Source organism: Prionailurus bengalensis, chromosome A3, assembly GCF_016509475.1.
Source record: "Prionailurus bengalensis isolate Pbe53 chromosome A3, Fcat_Pben_1.1_paternal_pri, whole genome shotgun sequence".
Classification (NCBI taxonomy): Eukaryota; Metazoa; Chordata; class Mammalia; order Carnivora; family Felidae; genus Prionailurus; species Prionailurus bengalensis.
In genome coordinates, this window is record NC_057354.1 from 119,655,250 (window position 1) to 119,676,413 (window position 21,164).

The following is a 21,164-nucleotide window of genomic DNA, read 5'->3' on the forward strand; positions in this document are numbered from 1 at the left end:
TGCCTCCTTCCCTCTCTGTAAAAATAAAAAAGATATGCTTCTGAAGGGTTGTAAAAAAATTAGTATAAAAGACATTTACAACTATATTCTACTTCATGCATGTGAAATATAAAAGCCTAAGAGTGTTGACATAAAATCAAGCATTTATGTTAAGTATGCATAAATAAAAACATAAATGATTACGTCCTCATGTCACAATCCATAGTTATCGTGGATTTTTTTCATCTACTTTGTTCTAACAAATGTAGGCTGCTTTGGGGAGAACACTAAGGGAAGAAACCTAAATTTAGCAACATATACAAGGTAAAAGGCATGACAGGTGTGCTCATATAAAATTTTTTTTTTTAATGTTTATTTTGAAGGAGAGACAGAGTGTTGAGTGGGGGAGGGGCAGAGAGAGAGAGAGAGAGAGAGAGAGAGACACACACACACACACACACACAGAATCCCAAGCAGGCTCCAGGCTCTCAGCTGTCAGCACAGAGCCCGACACAGGGCTCAAACTCACGAACCACAAGATCGTGACCTGAGCTGAAGTTGGACATGTAGCCGACCAAGCCACCCAGGTGCCCCTAGGTGTGCTCATTTTAAAATATTATGACAGAAGACATGTGTCTCAAACTGAGTCATGGTGGAGTTCCTTTCAAAACAAGCATACCAAATAAAAGCAGTATTTTAAGAGCCATAAAAACATGAATACCCTTTTGCATAACCTCATGCTATGAAATTATCCTCAGAAAATAAAATAAAGAAAAACATATTACTCCAGATTGTTATTGTTGTTCTTGTTGTTGTTATTCCAACCTTATTTGTAATGGTGAAAATCTGGAAACAACCTAGATGATTAAAATAACTGGATCATAATTAAGTAAACTGGGTAATTATTAAGTAATCTCCTTGCTGGAATACCGTACAATTAAAAACCATAATTATAAGACCATGCTAAAATACATAATTAGAAAAGAATGTTAAAGTGTGAGGAAAAAAAATAAATTGCATGGCTCTGATTTTCATTTTATTATATCTACCTCAGTCCATTTGCCCTGAAACTAGTCTCTTTTTAGAAGAGAATATTAAGGTTTGCAAAATACTTCTTAAATCCATTCTCTTCTATAATTCTCCTGATAAAAAGTCCCCTAAAGCTAAAGAAGCAAGTATAGAGGGGCACCTGGGGGGGCTCCCTCGGTTGCACATCTGATTCTTGACTTCAGCTCAGGTCATGATCTTGCTGTCTGTGAGTTCGAGCTCCATGTCAGGATTAGGATTCTCTCTCTCTCCTTCGCTCTGCCCCTTCCCTGTTCACACTCTCTGTCTCTCTCTCTCTCTCTCAAAATAAATAAATAGGGGTGCCTGGGTGGCTCAGTCGGTTAAGCGTCTGACTTCAGCTCAGGTCATGATCTCATGGTTTACGAGTTCGAGCCCCACATCGGGCTCTGTGCTGACAGTGCAGAGCCTGGAACCTGCTTTGGATTCTGTGTCTCCCTCTCTCCTTGCCCCTCCCCATTTGTGCTCTGTCTCTGTCTCTCTCTGTCTCTCAAAATTAAATAAACGTTAAAAATAAATAAATAAAAATTTTTAAAAAGTATAGAAATAGATAATCAACAAATGGGATTACTTGGTCTCATATAACTAAAAGCACACAAGGCTTACAATTCCATTCACCAAGAAAACAGTTCACATTTGTACCTAAAAACAAGAACTCCTCATAATAACTATTGAGTTTTAAAGTTATTTGTAGTTACTGTAACATACTCATCAGAGAAACAATATCTGATATTATGTACCTGGATATTATCCAATATGTATAGGGACTATACCAATTCTTCCAGCTACTTTCATAAGCAACTTTCTTTTGAAATTTTTCCTTCACCACTTTTCTACTACTTACAAGAACCAAATAGAACCAATTTTGCTCTAGATGACTCACCACTCGTACTCCATAATGGATGTGGGCCAGAGTGAAAACAGCTGTTAAGGTATACAGGAGAATGCTCTCAACGTAAGAGGCTACTCCTAAGTTTACCACCAGGACAACCAAGAAAAGAGGAACCAGCAACCAATTCAAAGTTGGGCACCGAGTACTGCTCATTTGACAAACAATCAGCTGACACTTGAAGTTAGGGAAAAGGACAAAAAAAAAAAAAAAAAGAATGAAAATTTAATTAGCAAAGCACTTCATTTTCTTAAAATATAATTTATTGTCAAATTGGCTTCCATGCAACACTCAGTGCTCAATCCAACAAGTGCCCTCCTCAATGCCCATCACCCACTTCCCCCTCTACCCCAACCCCCATCAACCCTCAGTTTGTTCTCTGTATTTAAGAGTCTCTTATGGTTTGCCTCCTTCCCTCTCTGTAACTTTTTTTCCCCCTGCCACTCCCCCATGGTCTTCTGTTAAGTTTCTCAAGATCCACATATGAGTGAAAACATATGGTATCCGTCTTTCTCTGCCTGACTTATTTCACTTAGCATAATACCCTCCAGGTTCCATCCACATTGCTACAAATGGCATGATTTCATTCTTTCTCACTGCCAAGTAGTATTCCACTGTATATATAAACCGCATCTTCTTTATCCATTCATCAGTTGAAGGACATTTAGGCTCTTTCCGTAATTTGGCTATTGTTGAAAGTGCTGCTATAAACATTGGGGTACAAGTGCCCCTATGCATCAGCACTCCTGTATCCCTTGGGTAGATTCCTAGCAGTGCTATTGCTGGGTTGTAGGGTTGATCTATTTTTAATCTTTTGAGGCACCTCCACACCGTTTTCCAGAGAGGCTGCACCAGTTTGCATTCCCACCAGCAGTGCAAGAGGGTTCCCGTTTCTCCACATCCTCGCCAGCATCTATAGTCTCCCGATTTGTTCATTTTGGCCACTCTGACTGGCGTGAGGTGGTATCTGAGTGTGGTTTTGATTTGTATTTCCCTGATGAGAAGTGACGTTGAGCATCATTTCATGTGTCTGTTGGCCATCTGGATGTCATCTTTGGAAAAGTGTCTATCCATGTCTTCTGTGCATTTCTTCACTGGATTGTTTTTCGGGTGTGAAGTTTGGTGAGTTCTTTATAGATTTTGGATACTAGCCCTTTATCTGCTATGTCATTTAGCAAAGCACTTCAAAACAAGTCACTCCAACATTTAAAAGCATTCCAGTACTTGAGCCAACACAGTTACACAACATTATTAAGTTCAGAAGTTCTCAACTGCTCAGAAGCCCAACGGAACCCCTGTCCCACCTCCAAACCCGTGGACTCCCCGAGTGTCAGACAAGGCTGGAAAATAATTTAGTGAGGATGCTATAGAAGGCATTCTTCCGCTAGGTGACAGTTTGGATAAAAGGAATTTCTCCCGATTTTAAGATGGTGTGATAACAGAAAAGAACTTTCAAAATAGCCTTGTATAGCTCCATACACCTAAGTTTCTTTATAGTGATGAAGAGATGCTATCTCCAATTCAGTCATATTGTCATTTTAACACCTCAAAACCTCTCTGGCTTCCTTTACTGCCAATACCTTACTCAAATCTACTTTTATTCCTTCAGAGATAATTTTTTAATACAATGTATTATTTTCAGATCTTTAAACCCTGCGAAATCAGTAGGACCGGTGATAATGAACACATATTACACACATGGAAACATAAGCTCAGTGGCTAGCTTTTAAAGTAAAAACTTATTAAGGACCTGACCGGAGCTAGAGCACATGCTCCCGGGTTGTCAGGACTATTAAGGTCTTTTCTCAACTGTGCCCGATCTCTCCTGGCTGCTGTCTTGCTGGGCCATGGCAGAGAAAGGGCTTTTGAAAAATATGTTGTATTTATTACAAAGTTTCTACACCTGTTCTTAATTTTAAAATCAGCTGATTTAAAAATGTGTGTGTGTGTGTGTGTGTGTGTTTTCTCAAAAACCCTTTTTAGTTTCCCTAAACTAATCATTAGATCTGCAGTCATCTGGAAAAGGAAAAAATAATTTTTAGCATGTTCTGATTTGGGGTTTATTACTCTTTAAAGTTTCTACTATAAAATATCTTTAAGTTAAAATCTGTTTATTTTTAATTCTAAAGATTTCTCCAATTATCACATTTTGTCATATATTCCTTAGATATGATTTAAATGAAAAAAAACCTGGGGCGCCTGAGTCACTCAGCTTGAGCATCTGGCTCCTGGCTTAGGCTCAGATCATGATCTCACAGTTAGTGAGATCGAGCCTTACGTTGGGCTCAGCGCTGACAGCGAGGAGACTGCTTGGGATTCCCTCTCTCTCCCTCTCTCTCTCTGCCCCTCCCTTGCATGTGCTCTCTCTCACTCAAAATAATAAACATTAAAAAAAAGAAAAAGAAAAAACCTTACTGTGATGTTGGCAAAGGCTGTTCCAACCATAAAGTAGAATAGTCTAGGATGTATCTCTAAAATATCTGAAGGTGACTGAAGGATCCATGCTGTAGACAAAATGAAGAGCAAACATGGAGAAAAAAAGGGAACCATAGCTTCATAGACTGAATTGTGTTTCAAGGTGTTATTTTTATAGCTTCTGAAAAAAAAAATCAAGTAATACAAAGAACATTATTACAATATAAAAATTATTCCGTATTTGTAACTTTTGTAGTTTTGAAACTTTTTTCACACTTATCCTCTTAATTTACACTCACAATAATCCCACAGCATACATAGAACCAACATTACTAAACCCCATTTTACAGACAGGTTAAGTGACAACGTGAGAATTCAAATTTATATAACTTCCTACCAAGTGGCAGGGCCAGGACTAGAATGGAAGTGTTCTGACCCCGGGGCCTCCAGAACGTAAAGATAAATAAAACCTGATCTTTTGTTTTACAAGGCTTATGCTCTACGAGGGGAAATAAAATGAACACAAAACAGCACTAGCAAGTACCTGGCTGTGTTATTATGATACCAAGTGACAGAGAATCTAAGAGCGGACGACTCTGCACTGAGACTGTCCTAGCATATCTCACTGTCTCTGGCCACACACTCCCATACATGTTTGCTCATCTGAACAAAGCCCCAAATTCTCATCTTGGTCCTGTCACTGACAACATGATTCTGGACAAGATATTGCCTGATGAGGACCTCATCCTTAGAAGAAGAGGAAATGTCTCAATCTCTAAGGCCTTCAGAGCTTTAAATGTTATGGTTTCTATGAATGGCTGCCAGCTGCCATTGACAGGGAAGATTCATAGAGTGTGGCTTGACAGGATTCTGCAAGACAGATCTGAGAACTGAAGGATGAAGTGGGAAGTACAAGTGTTTCACGAAAAGGAGACAGCACTAGAGGGAGGTGGGGGCCAAATTACCAAGGAGAAAAAACAGCAAAGTACTTTCAGGGCCCGTAAGAAAATTCAGCGTGGCTGAGCAAAAGTGAAGTGCAGATCAGAGAAATGAAACTCTGCCCAGGCAACTCCCACAGTATCCCCGGCCCCACTCCTCAGGGCGGGAATTTTTATATAGTGCGACTTGGAAGTCAGCATAGATCCGGGGTTTGGTCCTAAATTCCACAAATTCAGAAATTTAATTTTATGATCATGCTGACTAAACTTACACAGAATCAATTCATAAAAACTTACCATCAATTTCTAAAAAGGACGTAAACCTGTCACTATTCAACGGGAACACACTCCTTCCCAATTCACTCACAAAAAATGACAAATTAGAAGACTTGTCTGGTGAACCAAAAACTGTAACAAAAGAACTAGTAGTTTGTGCTGTAGTTGAAATGACCACACAGCCACCGTAGATACCCTAAATGGTCCTAAACTCATCCCAGATTCAAAATACAGCTTTTATGACCTTCTCAAAATGTCCAGATTCCAAAAGCAAAACAGATCCTAAAATTCATCTAACAACTGTCACACTTCTTGCCCAAATAAATAAGGTACTTACCTGAAAAAGTTCAATAAACTCATCGGAAGAGTCACACATAATGCACAGCCTAAAAGGGAGAATATTTAAATTACTGTGAATTGTTATTCAAGAGGGATTTTTATAATTATCGAATACATACAAAATATGTAATAGTTTTAGACCCAGTAATTCGCAGGTTCGGGTTTACTTCTGTAATGAAATTAAATACATTTCTGAACAACAGTGACAACCGGAAGAGCAGCAGGGCAGTCTGGTGGTTCAGTGCGGAGGCTCGGGAGCCAGACTGGGCTCGAATCTCGGTTGTGCCAACAGGTTATGTGATTTCAGGCAGATTAACGCTTCCGTGCCTCAATTTCCTCTTTTATAAGCCAGAGATAGAATTGGCCCTGCAGGGTTTTTGAGAAATAAGTGAGTTATTACACGTAAAGACACCTGGAGCAGGGCTTGGCATACAGTAAATCGCACGAGTGTGAGTTACCGATGGATTCCGCGGTTTCCCATTGCCACTGATTTTTCTTTCCCAAGCATTCTTCACTTCTCCGCCCGCTCCGCCCACAGACACCAGTTCTTTCCCCTCAGACCTAACAAGGACAGCCCTCCCAGGAAGCCCTACCATTGCTTCTGCTGCCCTCGCTCTCTGCTAGCTGACTCTGCTATTCCCACTCGCCAGACTTTTTTTTCCATGGCCTTCCTCAGTACTCTTTTATTCCTTCTGCCTTCCCTCTGCAGAAACTGCACTCTTGAATTTACCAAGTTCTCCTAATGATCAAATTCGATATTCTTTCTTCATTCCTGACTTCTAAGTGAGAGGACTCCACTGACTCTCCACTAACTGTAATTCTTTCCTCCCTTTGCCTTTGTGATTCCATCCTCCCAATGTTCCTGTCAGCCATCCAGCTACTACGTGCGGTGTCCTTTATTGGCAACTCTGTCTCCTGCGCATTCCTAACTGGGCATTCACCTGTGCTTCTATCCTCCCTCAGAGAATCCTCTCTTACAGCTTTAACTAGAAGCTTCTTGCAGATGACTCCAAAAGCTGGCAATGTACTCTTGGGCAAATCAGACACTCTCTCTGAGCTTCAGACTCCACAGTTGTCCAATGTGGATGGGTTCAATGATTTCCTAATGTCCCTTGCAGTTTTAAAATTCTCTGATTTGCTGGGGGGGGGGGGGGGGGGTGGCGGCACCTGGGTGGCTCAGTCAGTTGAGCTTCCGACTTCGGCTCAGGTCATGATCTCATGGTCTGTGAGTTCAAGCCCCACGTCGGGCTCTATGCTGACAGCTCAGAGCCTGCAGCCTGCTTTGGATTCTGGGTCTCCCTCTCTCTCTGACCCTCCCTCATTCACGCTCTGCCTCAAAAATAAATAAACATTAAAATTCTCTGACCCGGGGCACCTGAGTGGTTCAGTCAGTTTAGCATCTAACTCCTGATTTCAGCTCAAGTCATGATCTCACTGTTTGTCTGAGCCCAATGCACTGACAGCATGGAGTCTGCTTGGGATTCTGTCTCTCTCTCTCTCTCTCTCTCTCTCTCTCCTCCCCCCACCATGCACGTGCATGTACTCTCTCTCCCTGCCTCAAAATAAACAAATATTTAAAAATAAATAAACAAAAATAAAACTCTCTGATTCTACAGATTATAGAGATGTAACTTCCTGATCTTTCTCTCTGTCAAACTCCAAATCAACACATGTGGCAAGTTTCTGGATACTTCATTTGGATATTTCACTGTCACTCAACAGATGAGCCCCAGCTTACGCACTCCAGACTCCCACTGACCACACTTGGCCTGGGGTGAGAAGGTGGTCAGTGCAGCTGTGGCCTGAAGGAACAACGACAGAAAGAGATTCCTTCAAAACAGCTCCTAAGACATTTTGCTAAAATGAGATGAAAAGACTGGAATCCACCAAACAGAAATCCCATCTGGGAAGATGAATTACTCTGCCACTCCCGAGCCCAACTGGAACAAAGTGCCTCAAGTTAGAAGAGCTTAGAGAGAAGGAGAAGACAGGCTGGTGTCCTCAGAAATCTTTAGCAGGTGACTCGGCCTCGTGCTGGGAAGCACAGGTAGGGAGCCAGGGCTGAATCAATTGACCCAGAATCACTGCGACGCTGAGGTGTCGAAAGCAGGCTGACACAAACTGGCAAAAGATTTGCTACCAAGAGTATTTTTAGTTTAAAGTATCTTGAAATAGCTCTAGCTTAAATACAGCAAGCATGTGGGAAGCTTGAGCTCTATACGGGTTGCCAAAAAGACATACCACATCTTCTCTTACTCCTCTCAACGGCACCTAATGTGCTTTCCATAAAAAGGACGGGCATATCTTAGAGATATTACAGGTTGACTCCATACCACCGCCACAAAACAAACATCGAACAGCACAAGAAAGTCACGTGAATTTTTTGGTTTCCCAGTTACGTTTATACTATAATGTAGTCCATTAAGAGTGCAATGGCATTATGTCTAAAACAAATGTGCCTGCCTTAATTTAAAAATACTTTATGGCTCTAAGACTAACCATCATCTGAGCTTTCAGTGAGGTGCAATCTTTTTGCTGGTGGAGGGTCTTGTCTTGAGGCTGATGGCTCCTGACTCATCAGGGGGGTGGCTGCTGAAGATTGGGGCGGCTGTGGCAAGTTCTCAAAACAAGAAACAATGAAGCTTCCCAGTGAAGCTTCTGACTCCTCCTTTCACAATTTCTCTACAGTACGTGAGGCTGTCTGATAGGGTTTTATCCACTGCAGAACTTCTTTCAAAATAGTCAATCCTCTCTAATCCTGCCACCGCTTTGTTTCAACTTAGTTTATGCAATACGCGAAATCCTTTGTTGTCATTTCAACAATCTTCAGGGCATCTTCACCAGTAGATACTATCTCAAGAAAACCATGTTGTTTTTTCATCCATAAGAAGTAACTCATCTGCTACAAAGTTTGAGCACCAGATTGCAGTAACTCAGTCCCAGCTTCAGGCTCCACTTCGAATTACAGTTCTCTTGCTGTTCCCGCCACAGCTAGTTACTTCCTTTGCTGAAGTCTCGAACCCCTCAAAGTCATCCATCCATAAAGGCTGGAATCAACTTCTTCCAAATTCCTGTCAATGTTGATATTCTGACCTCTCCTCATGAATCACAAATGTTCTTAGTGGCATCTACAATACTGAATCCTTTCCAGGTTTTCAATTTACTTTGCCTAGATCCATCAGATCTTACAGCCTTATAAATCTGTATTTATTTCTTCAATAATAAGACTTGAAAGTTCAAATTACTCTTCAAGCTCCTGCAGGATGGATGCTTTGTTAGCAAGCAGGAAAACAACGTTAATCCCATTGTACGCTGTAATCAGAGCTCTTGGGTGACTAGGTGCTTGTCAATGAGCAGTAATATTTTGAAAGGAATCCTTTTTTTCTGAGCAGATCTCAATAGGGGGCTTAAAACACTCAGCAAACCATGTTGTAAACAGATGTGCTACTGTCCAGGCTTTGTTGTTCCATGTATAGAGGACGGGCAGGGTAGATTTGGCAAATTCTTAAGGGCCCTAGGATTTTCAGAATAGTCGATCAGCACTGGCTTCACGTTCAAGTCACCAGCTGCATTAGCCCCTAGCATGAGTCAGCCTGTCCTTTGAAGCCCTGAAACCAGGCATTGACTTCTCCTCTCTAGCTATGAAAGTCCTAGATGGCATCTCCTTCCGATATTAAGGCTGCTACAGGTACACTCAAAATCTGTTGTGTCGTGTAGCCATGTTCTTGAATTATCTGAGGCGGATCATCCGGAGAACTTGCCGCGGCTCCTACATCAGCACTTGCTGCCTCATCCTGCACTTTTACGACACAGAGAAGTCTTCTTTCCTTAACCGACTGAGCCACTCAGGCACCCCAAGGCTTCTTTCCTTTAAACCTCACGAACCAACCTCTGCGAGCTTCACGCTTCTCCTGCAGCTTCTTCCCCTCCCTCGGTTTTCCTAGAAGTGAAGAGAGCTAGGGCCTTGTTCTGAATTAGGCTTTGGCTCAAGGGAATGTTGTGGCTGCCTTGATCTCCTATTCAGACCACTAAAACTTCCTCCATGTCACAATAAGGCTGCTTCTCGCTTTCGTATCATTCTTGTGTTTAGGAAGGAGCACTTTTCATTTTCTTCAAGAGCTTTTCCACTGCATTTACAAACTTAGCTAAATGTGTGGCGCCAAGGGCCTGGCTTTGGGCCTATCTCGGCTTTCGACATGCCCCCCTCACTAAGCTTCATCCCTTCTAGTTTGTAATTTAAAGAGGGAGACACGTGACTCTTCCTTTCACTTGAGCACTCAGAAGCCACTGGAGGGTCATTAACTGGCCTAATTTCAATACTGTATCTCAGGAAATAGGGAGGCCCAAGGAGAGGGAGAGAAATGAGAGGGAGAGCGGAGGGTGGGTGGCACAGTCAGACACACACATTCGTCTATTAAATGGCCGTCTCCCGTGGGCATGCTTTGCGTGTCCCCAAAACAATTCCAACGGTAACATCAAAGACCGCGCGTCACAGACCACCATAGCGAATACAATAATGATGAAGAAGTGTGAAATACCGTGAGAATTACCAAAATCTGACAGACAGAGACACGAAGGGAGCCAATGCTGTTGGGAAAATGGTGCTGACAGACTTGCCCGACAAAGGGCTGCCACAAGCCTTCAATTTGTAAAAGAGACAAGTGTCTGCAAAGCACAATAAAGTGCAATAAAACAAGGTATGCCTGTATGGGGAAAGCTGCGTTATTTACTTATACAGAAATGTGTGGGCTTTTGTTTTCTTTCAGAAAGAAGAATTCAGGTAAACTCGTAAGTTACATGGAAAATTATGTGCCTATTAAGTATCCACTTTGCCATCCCAAAATATATCTCCCACCTCAGAGGATTCCATCTTCTCGTTAAGTGTAACACTTCAACGTAAAATGCAACAATCCTGCCACAAGACTAGCCACTTAAATCAGAAGATACGGGGCGCCTGGGTGGCGCAGTCGGTTAAGCGTCCGACTTCAGCCAGGTCACGATCTCACGGTCCGTGAGTTCGAGCCCCGCGTCGGGCTCTGGGCTGATGGCTCAGAGCCTGGAGCCTGTTTCCGATTCTGTGTCTCCCTCTCTCTCTGCCCCTCCCCCGTTCATGCTCTGTCTCTGTCCCAAAAATAAAAATAAAAAATAAAAAAGAAGATTCACTATGTGGTGGGAGTGAAAAGAAGCTAGCCTTGTCAGGCTAAAGAAATCCGTTCTTACAAAAACCCCCAAAAAAAGAACATTTGGAAGATGACAGCAGGGTTCTAAAATATCTGTAGACCAGAGCAACAGAGAACGGCCCAAACCACTGCCTAAAAGCCAGTGCCTAATGCACCAGCTTCTCAGCCGTTTCTAAGCTTTATCTGACGCCCATTCTTTAGCAAGATGCACTGGGTTGTGAGGGGGGTTATTTTTCAGATAAGGGAACAGAGCAATAGCCGACAGCTTGCTTTTTTTTGCTTTTTTTTTTTTTTCTTCTACAGAGGTCCTAATGCCACTCCTAGTGCCCCGGAGTAACAGCCCAGATAACTTCCTCTTTGCATAGAACACACTGCCCCACTCAGTTAATCATCCCGTAGATATTCCCTCTGGCTAAAATCAAAAGGGAAACATTACCACAATCCAAATTTTTTACCAAATAAAACATTGTTACCAAAATCCTTTACCTAATATCCGGTGGCAAAAGAGAGTATGGGAGGAGAATAGCACAACTTTCCAATGAATGTATTACAAAGTAATCTGTGTCATCTATTTCCTACAAACTAATGGTCTTCAATTCTGAGATAGGCACGAAATCTACACCAAATGTCCACCTAAATGTGGATCCTCTCAAACAGTCTAGATTCATTTAAACAGTTAGTTTACGAGGGTTATGCGATTTTGGTATTTATTTTCTTCGGACTAGAAACAGCTTGGTGCCACACACAAAAAAACCACAACACAGGAATTTTGTTTTCCTTACTGGTTTGGTTGAAACCCTACAGGGCTATAGGGCTGTTCTGCTCGCTGGAGGGAACGGGAGAGAGGGACAGGTGTTACTGCTCGTAATCAATCAAACACTGGCTTGGATAACAAAGTGATGTTAAAGCTTTAACAAAGTGATGTTTAACAAAGTGATGTTAGGCTTCAACATGGAGCTTCTTACCAATAATCATTGCAGTGAATAGGTCTCTATATAAGAAATTAAACAGGAAAGGTTCATACCAGGCCTCAACTCCCACAATCGCAGTCACTATGTAGACAAAAGATATAGTCTGGAAGGAAAATGCAGACAAAAGCATACAGAGGCATTAACAGCTGGAAAGGTCAAGGAGCCCGCAATGCTGTATGCAGCGTTAAATCTCGTAGTTTTAGTAAAAGCAAGAAGTACACTTAAATTTGATAATGTGGCAAGTCGTCTTCCCTTCAAAAGTTGCGGTTTTTTTAGCCAACCATGCCATAAAATAACTAACTTCTACACAATGCAAATAACTGGCCATAATTTAGAACACTTTAAGGCACTTCAGGAATCGGTTAAGGTACGACACGGTCCAATTTGCCTACCCAATCACTTTCTTCAAACGTTCCAATGTCTGAGGCTTTACTGGGACCTTAGGTACAAATGGGCAAAATGGCAACACAAAAAGCTGGGATTCAAAGGCAGGGAGAGTTAATAGCAACCCTCTTAAGTAAAAGAAAACAAGTATCTCTCTCATTGAAAGCTCCCAGTAAAGACAAAAAAGCAACAATTATATGTGCATCTCTCTCTTTACAAAATCAACAGTTCAAAGGAATATTTATTAACATTAAGAAACTGCTCGTTTTTTAGTTAATAATGACATTGTGATTATGTCTTTTTAAAAGTGCTTTTACTACTTAGAGATAGATGGGAAAATGTTGATCACATAATATCAGGAATTTCCTTTAAAATAATTGGGAGGAAGGGTATACGTGAAACTAGACTGGCCATATAGCTGTTGAACCTAAGGAACAGGTACATAAGTGTTCACCATGCTATCCCTACTTTTTTATGTGCTTGAGATTTTCATAAATAAGCAACAAATAATACAAGATAAAAAGGAAATTTTTTTAAAAGCACACATCAGTTCTGGCCAAAAAAGCATAAGGGCAATAAAGAAGGAATGACAATGACAAAGACTACTCCCTTCCCCCTCCCCCCCAAAAATTCATAGCACTGTTGAAAATTTAAGGCAGAACACATACTTACCACCTGGCTAATGTCATATCCCCACGGCAGGAAAAGAATCCCTGTATTATACTTTTCCCAGTGGGACAGGATAAAAGAAAACAAAACTACCCATAGTAGGAGATAAAGAACAAAAACACTGACACCAGATGGTCCTCGTCCAAAGATGGAATACACAGTCACAACAAAGTAAACACATGACCAACTATCAAGGCCATGGTCAAAAAGCTCCCCTAAAGGGGTGCTGGAATTGGTTCTCCGGGCCTGCTTTCCATCCACACCATCTGCAATAGAAACACATTACCATGGGAAAAGGTCAACATCAGTACCGCAGGGAGAAAATCTTCTTTAACAAACTGGAGAAACACAAAACAAATCAGCGTATCATAGGAATGTTGATGAACTAAAGTACAGCGACCAGCCAGGACTGTAAAAAATCCAACCTCTAATTCCTACAATTCAAAGATTTCAGAAAAAAACAAACAAACAAAAAAAACCCACCTTAACTTCTTAGAGTTTAACCTAAAACTTAAAGTGTATTACATCAACTAAATGGTGTCAATTTTAGATGTGAGGACAAAGCATTGTAGTTGGACTCTGAATTCTTCCAAATCGGACTAACAACTGAGTTGTTCTGCTAGCCACAAATTCTCAGGCCTCCAGAGAATATGCAATAGTTATTCATCACAACTGATCTAACCACTCCTTGCTCTAGGATCCAAAAACATCCCCAACTTCAGTCATAACACCTATTTCATCTTGTTTGAAATTAGTCACTTTGTTACAGATGTGCTCCTTCCCCGATTTTAAGTGCTTTCAGAAAAGGCTTTGCACACAGCAGGTGTTCAGTAAATATAAGAATTCAATGTATTGAAACTGTGCAAGGCACTGTTCCTGATGCTGTGAAGATTATCATAAGAATAATCTCTGAATAAAGTAAGTTTGCGTCCTCAGTGTTTATAACAGAACAGAGACAAAACATGGCGATTAAAGATACAGTACATCCCAAACCACAAAAGAGTTCGGAAAAGGGACAAGCACTCTTCAGGCTAAGATAATCAAGAACGGCCTTCCAGACCAGATGAAACCTGAGTGGGGACATAAAGAATGAGTTGGATTTCAGTAGATAAGAGTATGCTGTTTCAAGAGGAGGGAGTGCTATCAGCAAAAACACCAAGATGGAAAAGCACATGCGTGTTCAGAGAACGCCAAAGTAGTTTAGGTCGACCAGAGGAAACCAGTAGGTTAAAGAGGGTGGTAGAGAGGCCAGAAGGGAGATTGGAGCCAGCTCAAAAGTTTCAGGGAGTACGGGGAGCTATGAAAAGGATGTGAGTAGGGGAATGACAGGGGTAAAGGTAGTGACGTGCTTCAGGAAGATTCACCTGGCAGCAGTGTGAATGGCAGGCTGGAGAGAGAACACTAACCAGTAAGGCCCGCACTGACATGGAATACAGCAGGAATGAAAGGCTGGAGGCAGGTGAGATATTAAGAAAGTCAAACTGGCAATGCAGCAAAAGACGAGCGGTGAGGCTAAAGGACCAGAAGATCCTCCCGATTTCCCGTCTGGGTAACTAAGAGAGTGGTAGAAATGGGGAAGTCCAAAGAGCCTGCCTGACGGAAAAGATGCTGAGTACAAGTTTAGATGCTAAAACTGAACTGTTGGCAGAATTATCCACATGGTCATGTCAAGCAACTCAACCTCAGGTACTTACTAACAACTCAGAAAATATATGAGGGCTGGATAGAAACACAAGAGTCATCTCAATAGTGGTAAGAATTATCGAGGGAATAAGAGGAAAGGGAAAGTTGAGGATACAGCACAGTGAAACACCTTCATTTAGGGGCAGAAACAGAGGAGCTGGGGCGTGAGGGGTGTAGGGAGAGAAAAAGAGAGGGAGAACAGTAAAACCTAGTTAAAAAGAAGAGTCTGAGGGGCGCCTGGCTGACTCAGTCGGAGGGGCACGTGACTCTTGATCTCAGGGTTGTGAGTTCGAGCCCCACGTTGGGTGTAGAGATTACTTAAATAAAACTTAAAAAAAAAAAAAAAAACGAGTCTGAAGCATTGCTCTGCACGCTTGTGCAAGAACCAACCACCCTGCTATAAATAAGACACAATTCCTGTGGTCTCTCAGGAACCGTGAGTCTAGTAGGAGAGACAATATTAAGGAAAAAAAAAAAAATCTGAACTATAAAAATTTCTCCCCCAAAGAAACAGTTCTATCAACAAGTACAGCAGGATTAGGCTAATAGTAAAGATTCGGGAATTAAAAATTCCTATAATTACCTGTGCTTATCTTGCTCACTATAGTATTATCCCAGTGTCTAGCTCAGTTTGTTGCAAAGAAGGCCTTTAGGGGCACCTGGGTTAAGTGTCTGACTCCTGATTTCAGCTTAGGACATAATCTCACAGTTAGGGAGTTCAAGCCCTGCGTCGGGCTCTGTGCTGATAGTGGAGAGCCTGCTCGGGATTCCCTCTCCCCCTCCTCCCTCTGCCCCTACCCTGCTTGTGCTCTCTGTCTCAAAATAAATAAATAAACTTTAAAAAATCTTTTTTTTTTTTTTTTTTTCAAAAAGAAGGCCTTTAAAAATGTTGTTGAAGGAACACATGAGAGGATGAATCCCAGATTCCTGCCCAAATACTGCAGACCTCTGTTACATAGCGTTAGGAACATTTCTGCTAGCTGAAGTATTTCCAAAAAGTCTTTTCTCATTATTTGCTGGCTTAATTTACTATTTGCAGGGCAACTCCTGTGCATTTGTTACAAATACTAAATCTGTGAACTGCATACTAATTAGGTCTTGTACATCTTCCCACTGAACCCATTCCAGCTCCACCAGTCTGGGGTGTGCGAAGTTACACAATGTTCTTTCAGAAAGGTAATTCAGGGTATATAGCATGTATTATGACAAAAGAACAAAACAAAACAAAACAAAAACACCTCAGGTGGACCCAGAGCAGCACCCTGTGATCAAACACATTAATATTTCTGCAGCAAAATGTAAGAACAATCACACTAGTAGAGTATAGTTTAAAAGTTGCCTCATGTTGGTTCAAGGCAGTTTTGCAACAAATAGTTCATGTTCGGTCAGGATTTTTGCCAAAACTGTGGATGTGAAAAAGGTAGATAATATGGTATATCAAAAAGTTCTTATGACCTGCCATTAAAAGAGCCCTCAGGCCACTCTCACCTTTTTCCCTATTCCTCCCTGCCCTTGGCAACCAAACCCTAGAGCAGATTTTTTTTATGTTTCGAAATGTTTATTTATTTATTTTGACAAAGAGGGAGAGAGGGAATCCCAAGCAGGCTCTATGCTGTCAACACAGAGGGGCTCGACCCCATGAACCGTAATATCATGAGCCAAAATCAAGAGTCAGATGCTTAACTGACTGAGCCACCCCTGCAGCAGAATTTTTTTATTTTTAATTTTTTAATGTTTTTATTTTTGAGAGAGAGACAGTGTGAGCGGGGAAGGGCAGAGAGACAGACAGACAGACAGACAGACAGAATCTGAAGCAGGCTCCAGGCTCTGAGCTGTCGGCACAGAGCCCTGACGTGGGGCTCAAATACATGAACTGAACCATGAGATCATGACCCGAGCTGAAGAGGGACTCTAAACTGACTGAGCCACCCAGGCGCCCCTACAGCAGAATTTTTAAACCTGCTCATCTTTAAGAATATGCAAAAGCTTCTGCCTAAAATGTAATTTTTCACTAAGCTTTCTCCTAATTCTTCTGGACTTCCTTCCTTCCCCAAATTCTTGCAGTTCTGGTCACCTGCAATGTCAGCATGTAATCATATACCAGATTATACTGGTTTTAGGAGTCATTTTTATCTGAGAGATCTAAGCAACTTTAAGTCAGGGTCTGGTATTTTATATTCACTTAAAAACTATATACTTAAAAAAATCATGAAAAGCTGGGGGGGAGGGGTGGGCAGGGTGGCTCAGTCGGTTGAGCGTCCAACTTCGGCTCAGATCACGATCTCGCGGTTTATGAGTTCAAGCCCTGTGTAGGCCTCTGTGCTGACAGCTCAGAGCCTAGAGCCTGCTTCGGATTCTGGGTCTTCCTCTCTCTCTCTGACCTTCCCTCACTTGTGTTCTCTCTCTCTCTCTCTCTCTCTCAGAAACAATAAATGAATAAACTTTACAAAAATCATTTTAAAAAGTAATAAAAAAATAAATTTTATACATAAAAATGAAAACTATATACTGACTACCTACTATGTGTTAGGTACTGTTCTAAATACTGGGCACACAGTCCTCAAAGAATGTACGCTTTAGAGTAGAGAGACAAGTAGGTCATATGGTTTTGAGTGCTATGGAGAAAAATAAAGCAGGGAAGGAGAATAGGAGAATGCAGGACAAGCCATGCAAACAGAACCAACAAAAAGCATTCTTGGCAACATAGACAGTTATGGCCTAGCACAGGGACCTCCCTCACCACCTCCTGCACCAAAGAAGAATTAATTACTTTCTTATTCTCCCACTCATTCCTGTTTCCCCGCTGTGCTCTATTGTAGCAGCTCTCTCCATACTCCACAATTATCTGACAGGTCGGCATTGTTTCCCAAACTGAAGGCAAAAATGACGTCTTATTCCAGTTGCTGGTAAATATTTTTTGTAAGGAGCCAGACAGTAAATAGTTGAGGCATTATGGGTCATCAGGAGACACCGTTGCTACTACTCAACCTTGTCTTTGTTGCAAAAAGCAAGCATAGAGCCCTTTTGGCTCCCCGAGCAGAGCCATGGCAATCAGTAAGAAGAAGGGCCTTACAAAAGGCAGCAAAAAAGGGGGCCAAGAAGAAAGTGGTTGATCCATTTGCTAGGAAAGATCAGTATGAAGTGAAAGCACCAGCTACGCTGTAAGAAATATTGGAAAAACACTAGTCACGAGAACTCAGCCAAAACTGCATCTGATGGCCTCAAGGGTTGTGTTTTTTAAGTGAGCCTTGCTGATCTACAGAATGATGAAGTTGCATTTAGAAAATTCAAGCTAATAACTGAGGATGTTCAGGGCAGAAACTGCCTAAGTTCTATTGTGTGGATCTCACCCGTGGAATTCTAGGAAAGTTCCATGGTCACAAAATGGCAGACCACGATTGAAGCTCATGTTGATGTCAAGCCACTGACAGTTATTTGCTTCATCTATTTTGTGTTGGTTTTACTAAAAAACCCAACAATTAGATTTGGAAGGCCTTTAGGCTCAGCGCCAACAGATCCACCGTGTTCAGAAAAAGACAATGGAAATCATAACCCGAGAGGTGCAAATGACTTGAAAGCACTGGTCAATTAACTGATTCCAGACAGCATCGGAAAAGACACAGAAAAGGCATGTCAATCTATTTATCCACTCCATGATACCTTCATTAGAAAAGTAAAAGTGCTAAAGAAGCCCAGGTTTGAGTTGGGAAAGCTCATGGAGCTTCATGGTGAAGGTAGTAGTTCTAGAAACGCTACTGGGGATGAGACCAGTGCTAAAGTTGAACGAGCTGATGGATATGAGCCACCAGTCCAAGAATCTGTTTAAAATTCAGTCATTTAGGGGCGCCTGGGTGGCGCAGTCGGTTAAGCGTCCGACTTCAGCCAGGTCACGATCTCGCGGTCCGTGAGTTCGAGCCCCGCGTCAGGCTCTGGGCTGATGGCTCAGAGCCTGGAGCCTGTTTCCGATTCTGTGTCTCCCTCTCTCTCTGCCCATCCCCCGTTCATGCTCTGTCTCTCTCTGTCCCAAAAATACATAAACGTTGAAAAAAAAAAAAATTTTAAATTCAGTCATTTAATGGTGACAAATAAGAAGTCTTATTTGTGACGTTAAAAAAAAAAGACAGAAAGCAAGCAAGCAAGCAAGAAGGCAGGCAGGCATAGACAACAAGTAAAGGAATGAATATAGCAGTGTTCCAACAAAACTTTACTTATAAAAATAGGACACAGTCGGCCTGCAAGAGGCAGTTTGCCAACTCATATCTTATTCTCTGCATCCCTAGCAATGAATGACAATATTTTCCAGAGAGAAACTCAAAAACATATTTATTATACTGAATAGGAAATCAGTAAGCCCTAGTTAAAATGAATTAAGCATCGGAGAAAATGTTAATTTAGTGGATGGCTATCCTTGCTGAAAGAGTCACCAGACGCCATTGGCTAAAATGAATATTTGCCAATTTCTTACCTAGAGTGTAGGCTATGAAGTTGAGGATTCCCACCACAATCCAAACCCAGTCGGGTACATGCTTGTGACCCGGTGCTGCAAAGGAAAGCACTCAGACTTCAATACAAAGTATGATCATTCTTACTACAGCACACACTGCCATTGAGAAATATTTCTATTAAATAGAAGTTCTATTAAATAGAAGTTAAATAGAAGTTTACAATACACTTTTAATGCAGATTTAGGTAAATATTAAAATACATCAGGACACTGACAAAACCAAAGAAGTAACTGCCCAACCCCTCATAAACAATAGGCACTTATTTTGAGCTTTAATCATAACTCAAAACTGACTGTTCGTCTCTACCTGAAAATTACTTACATGCTAAGAATGAAAAGTAATGTTTTTGGAACTTAAAAGATGCTTATGTTTAACCTGATCCTCACTGTTGACGAATATCCTACAAACACATATTGAACCTTCAATCTATATTTTCTCACTACATTATTAACTAGCTAAACAAAAGACCTTTTCATTTGGGTGACTAAGTATCAGAAGGTCTGGGTTCCAGTCCTGGCTCTATATTCAAGCAGCCGTGCGACCATGAATAGATCGTTTAGCCTTTCCTATCTTCCATTTCCCAAATATACCAGGACTAGATGGTTTATCTGGTCCTCTAGTTTCTATGATTTGGGGAAATACACATAATATTTACATATTTTTAGCCCTCTTAATAACTAGTAAATAATGTTAGAGTAGTTAGAAAAATTAATATTTCTAGTTATAAAAGAAACTTTTGAAGACGTTCTAAAGATTAAAATACAAATTTTTAAAAGCCGCTTAATATCAAAACCATGCTTGAGAAAATTTAATCTTATTATCCACATAGTACCTTATGATCTTCGATTGTCATTTTATTACATGTACAAAAGCTATGGCTTAAAATTTCAATTGCTAAAGGTAGGCATACATACAGTTTCAATATTCAGAATTTCTATAGGATCAAGTTGTAAGTTTTTGAAACTCTGAACTTTCCTAAAAAAACAATGTTGTTGGTGACTTAATTTCTCCAGGTCAGTCCACAAAAGTCTGCTAACCCCACAACACCAGTGAATTATAACACTATTTACTACATCACTGATAAATATTCTTACTGGAAAATACATACTCTGACTTAGAATGCAAAAATTATTCATCCACCTCCATCTTTCTATTCCTCTCAACCCTACCAACCGGCTGAGCAATGAAAATAAACTCTTTCGGCCATTTATCCCCCCTCATCCCAAATACAGCCAGATTCTGTCCTATGGCCTGGGGCAGAAACAGGGCAAGGGAATGTGAAGACAGGAACAACTATGAAAGAAAACACTGGAGTCTGGGGTGGAAGCAGGCCAACAACTGCCTCCAAAAGCATTTCTCTTCTCCCTTCCCCAACTGACTTCTGTCAATAAATGTTCACGGTCTAAGAACCATTTTCACAGGAAACTTGGAGTTATTCAAGGCAAATGTGGATGCTGAGCAGAGGGAAAGAGAGATCACATTCCCGTCAAAGGCGGGGGGTGATTTTTCTTGCATCATTAGAAAAAGAGAAGGGAGGGGCGCCTGGGTGGCTCAGTTGGTTAAGCGGCCGACTTCGGCCCAGGTCATGATCTCGCGGTCCGTGAGTTCGAGCCCCGCGTCGGGCTCTGTGCTGACAGCTCAGAGCCTGGAGCCTGTTTCAGATTCTGTGTCTCCCTCTCTCTGACCCTCCCCCGTTCATGCTTTGTCTCTCTCTGATTCAAAAATAAATAAACGTTAAAAAAAAATTTTTTTTTTAAAGAAAAAGAGAAGGGATATTTCTGGAACTGGTAAATATGTTGGACCCTGCTTATACTCACTTTCAGGCAAAGTGTCACAGTCCTAAATATTTTGTCTTCTTGTAAATCCAATTA

At 41.4% G+C, this 21,164-nt stretch overlaps 1 protein-coding gene and 1 pseudogene across 4 annotated transcripts in view; one reads left to right on the forward strand and one right to left on the reverse strand.

Annotated features, from left to right (window-relative positions):
* SELENOI (selenoprotein I) overlaps positions 1-21,164 on the reverse strand; it is a 46,345-nt gene that overhangs the window by 7,651 nt on the left and 17,530 nt on the right. The window contains exons 4-9 of one of the 4 annotated variants that reach the window (XM_043604355.1): positions 19,254-19,328; positions 13,109-13,371; positions 12,047-12,155; positions 5,900-5,948; positions 4,349-4,529; positions 1,928-2,110 (exon numbers count right to left, since the gene is read on the reverse strand). In XM_043604355.1, coding sequence (XP_043460290.1) covers positions 1,928-2,110; positions 4,349-4,529; positions 5,900-5,948; positions 12,047-12,155; positions 13,109-13,371; positions 19,254-19,328 — 860 coding nt within the window. Of the gene's footprint in view, positions 1-1,927; positions 2,111-4,348; positions 4,530-5,899; positions 5,949-11,312; positions 11,990-12,021; positions 12,156-13,108; positions 13,372-19,253; positions 19,329-21,164 lie in introns of those variants that run through there. The other 3 variants (XM_043604356.1, XM_043604358.1, XM_043604357.1) reach the window with 3 other exon arrangements.
* Positions 17,833-18,718, forward strand: LOC122497370 (annotated as a pseudogene).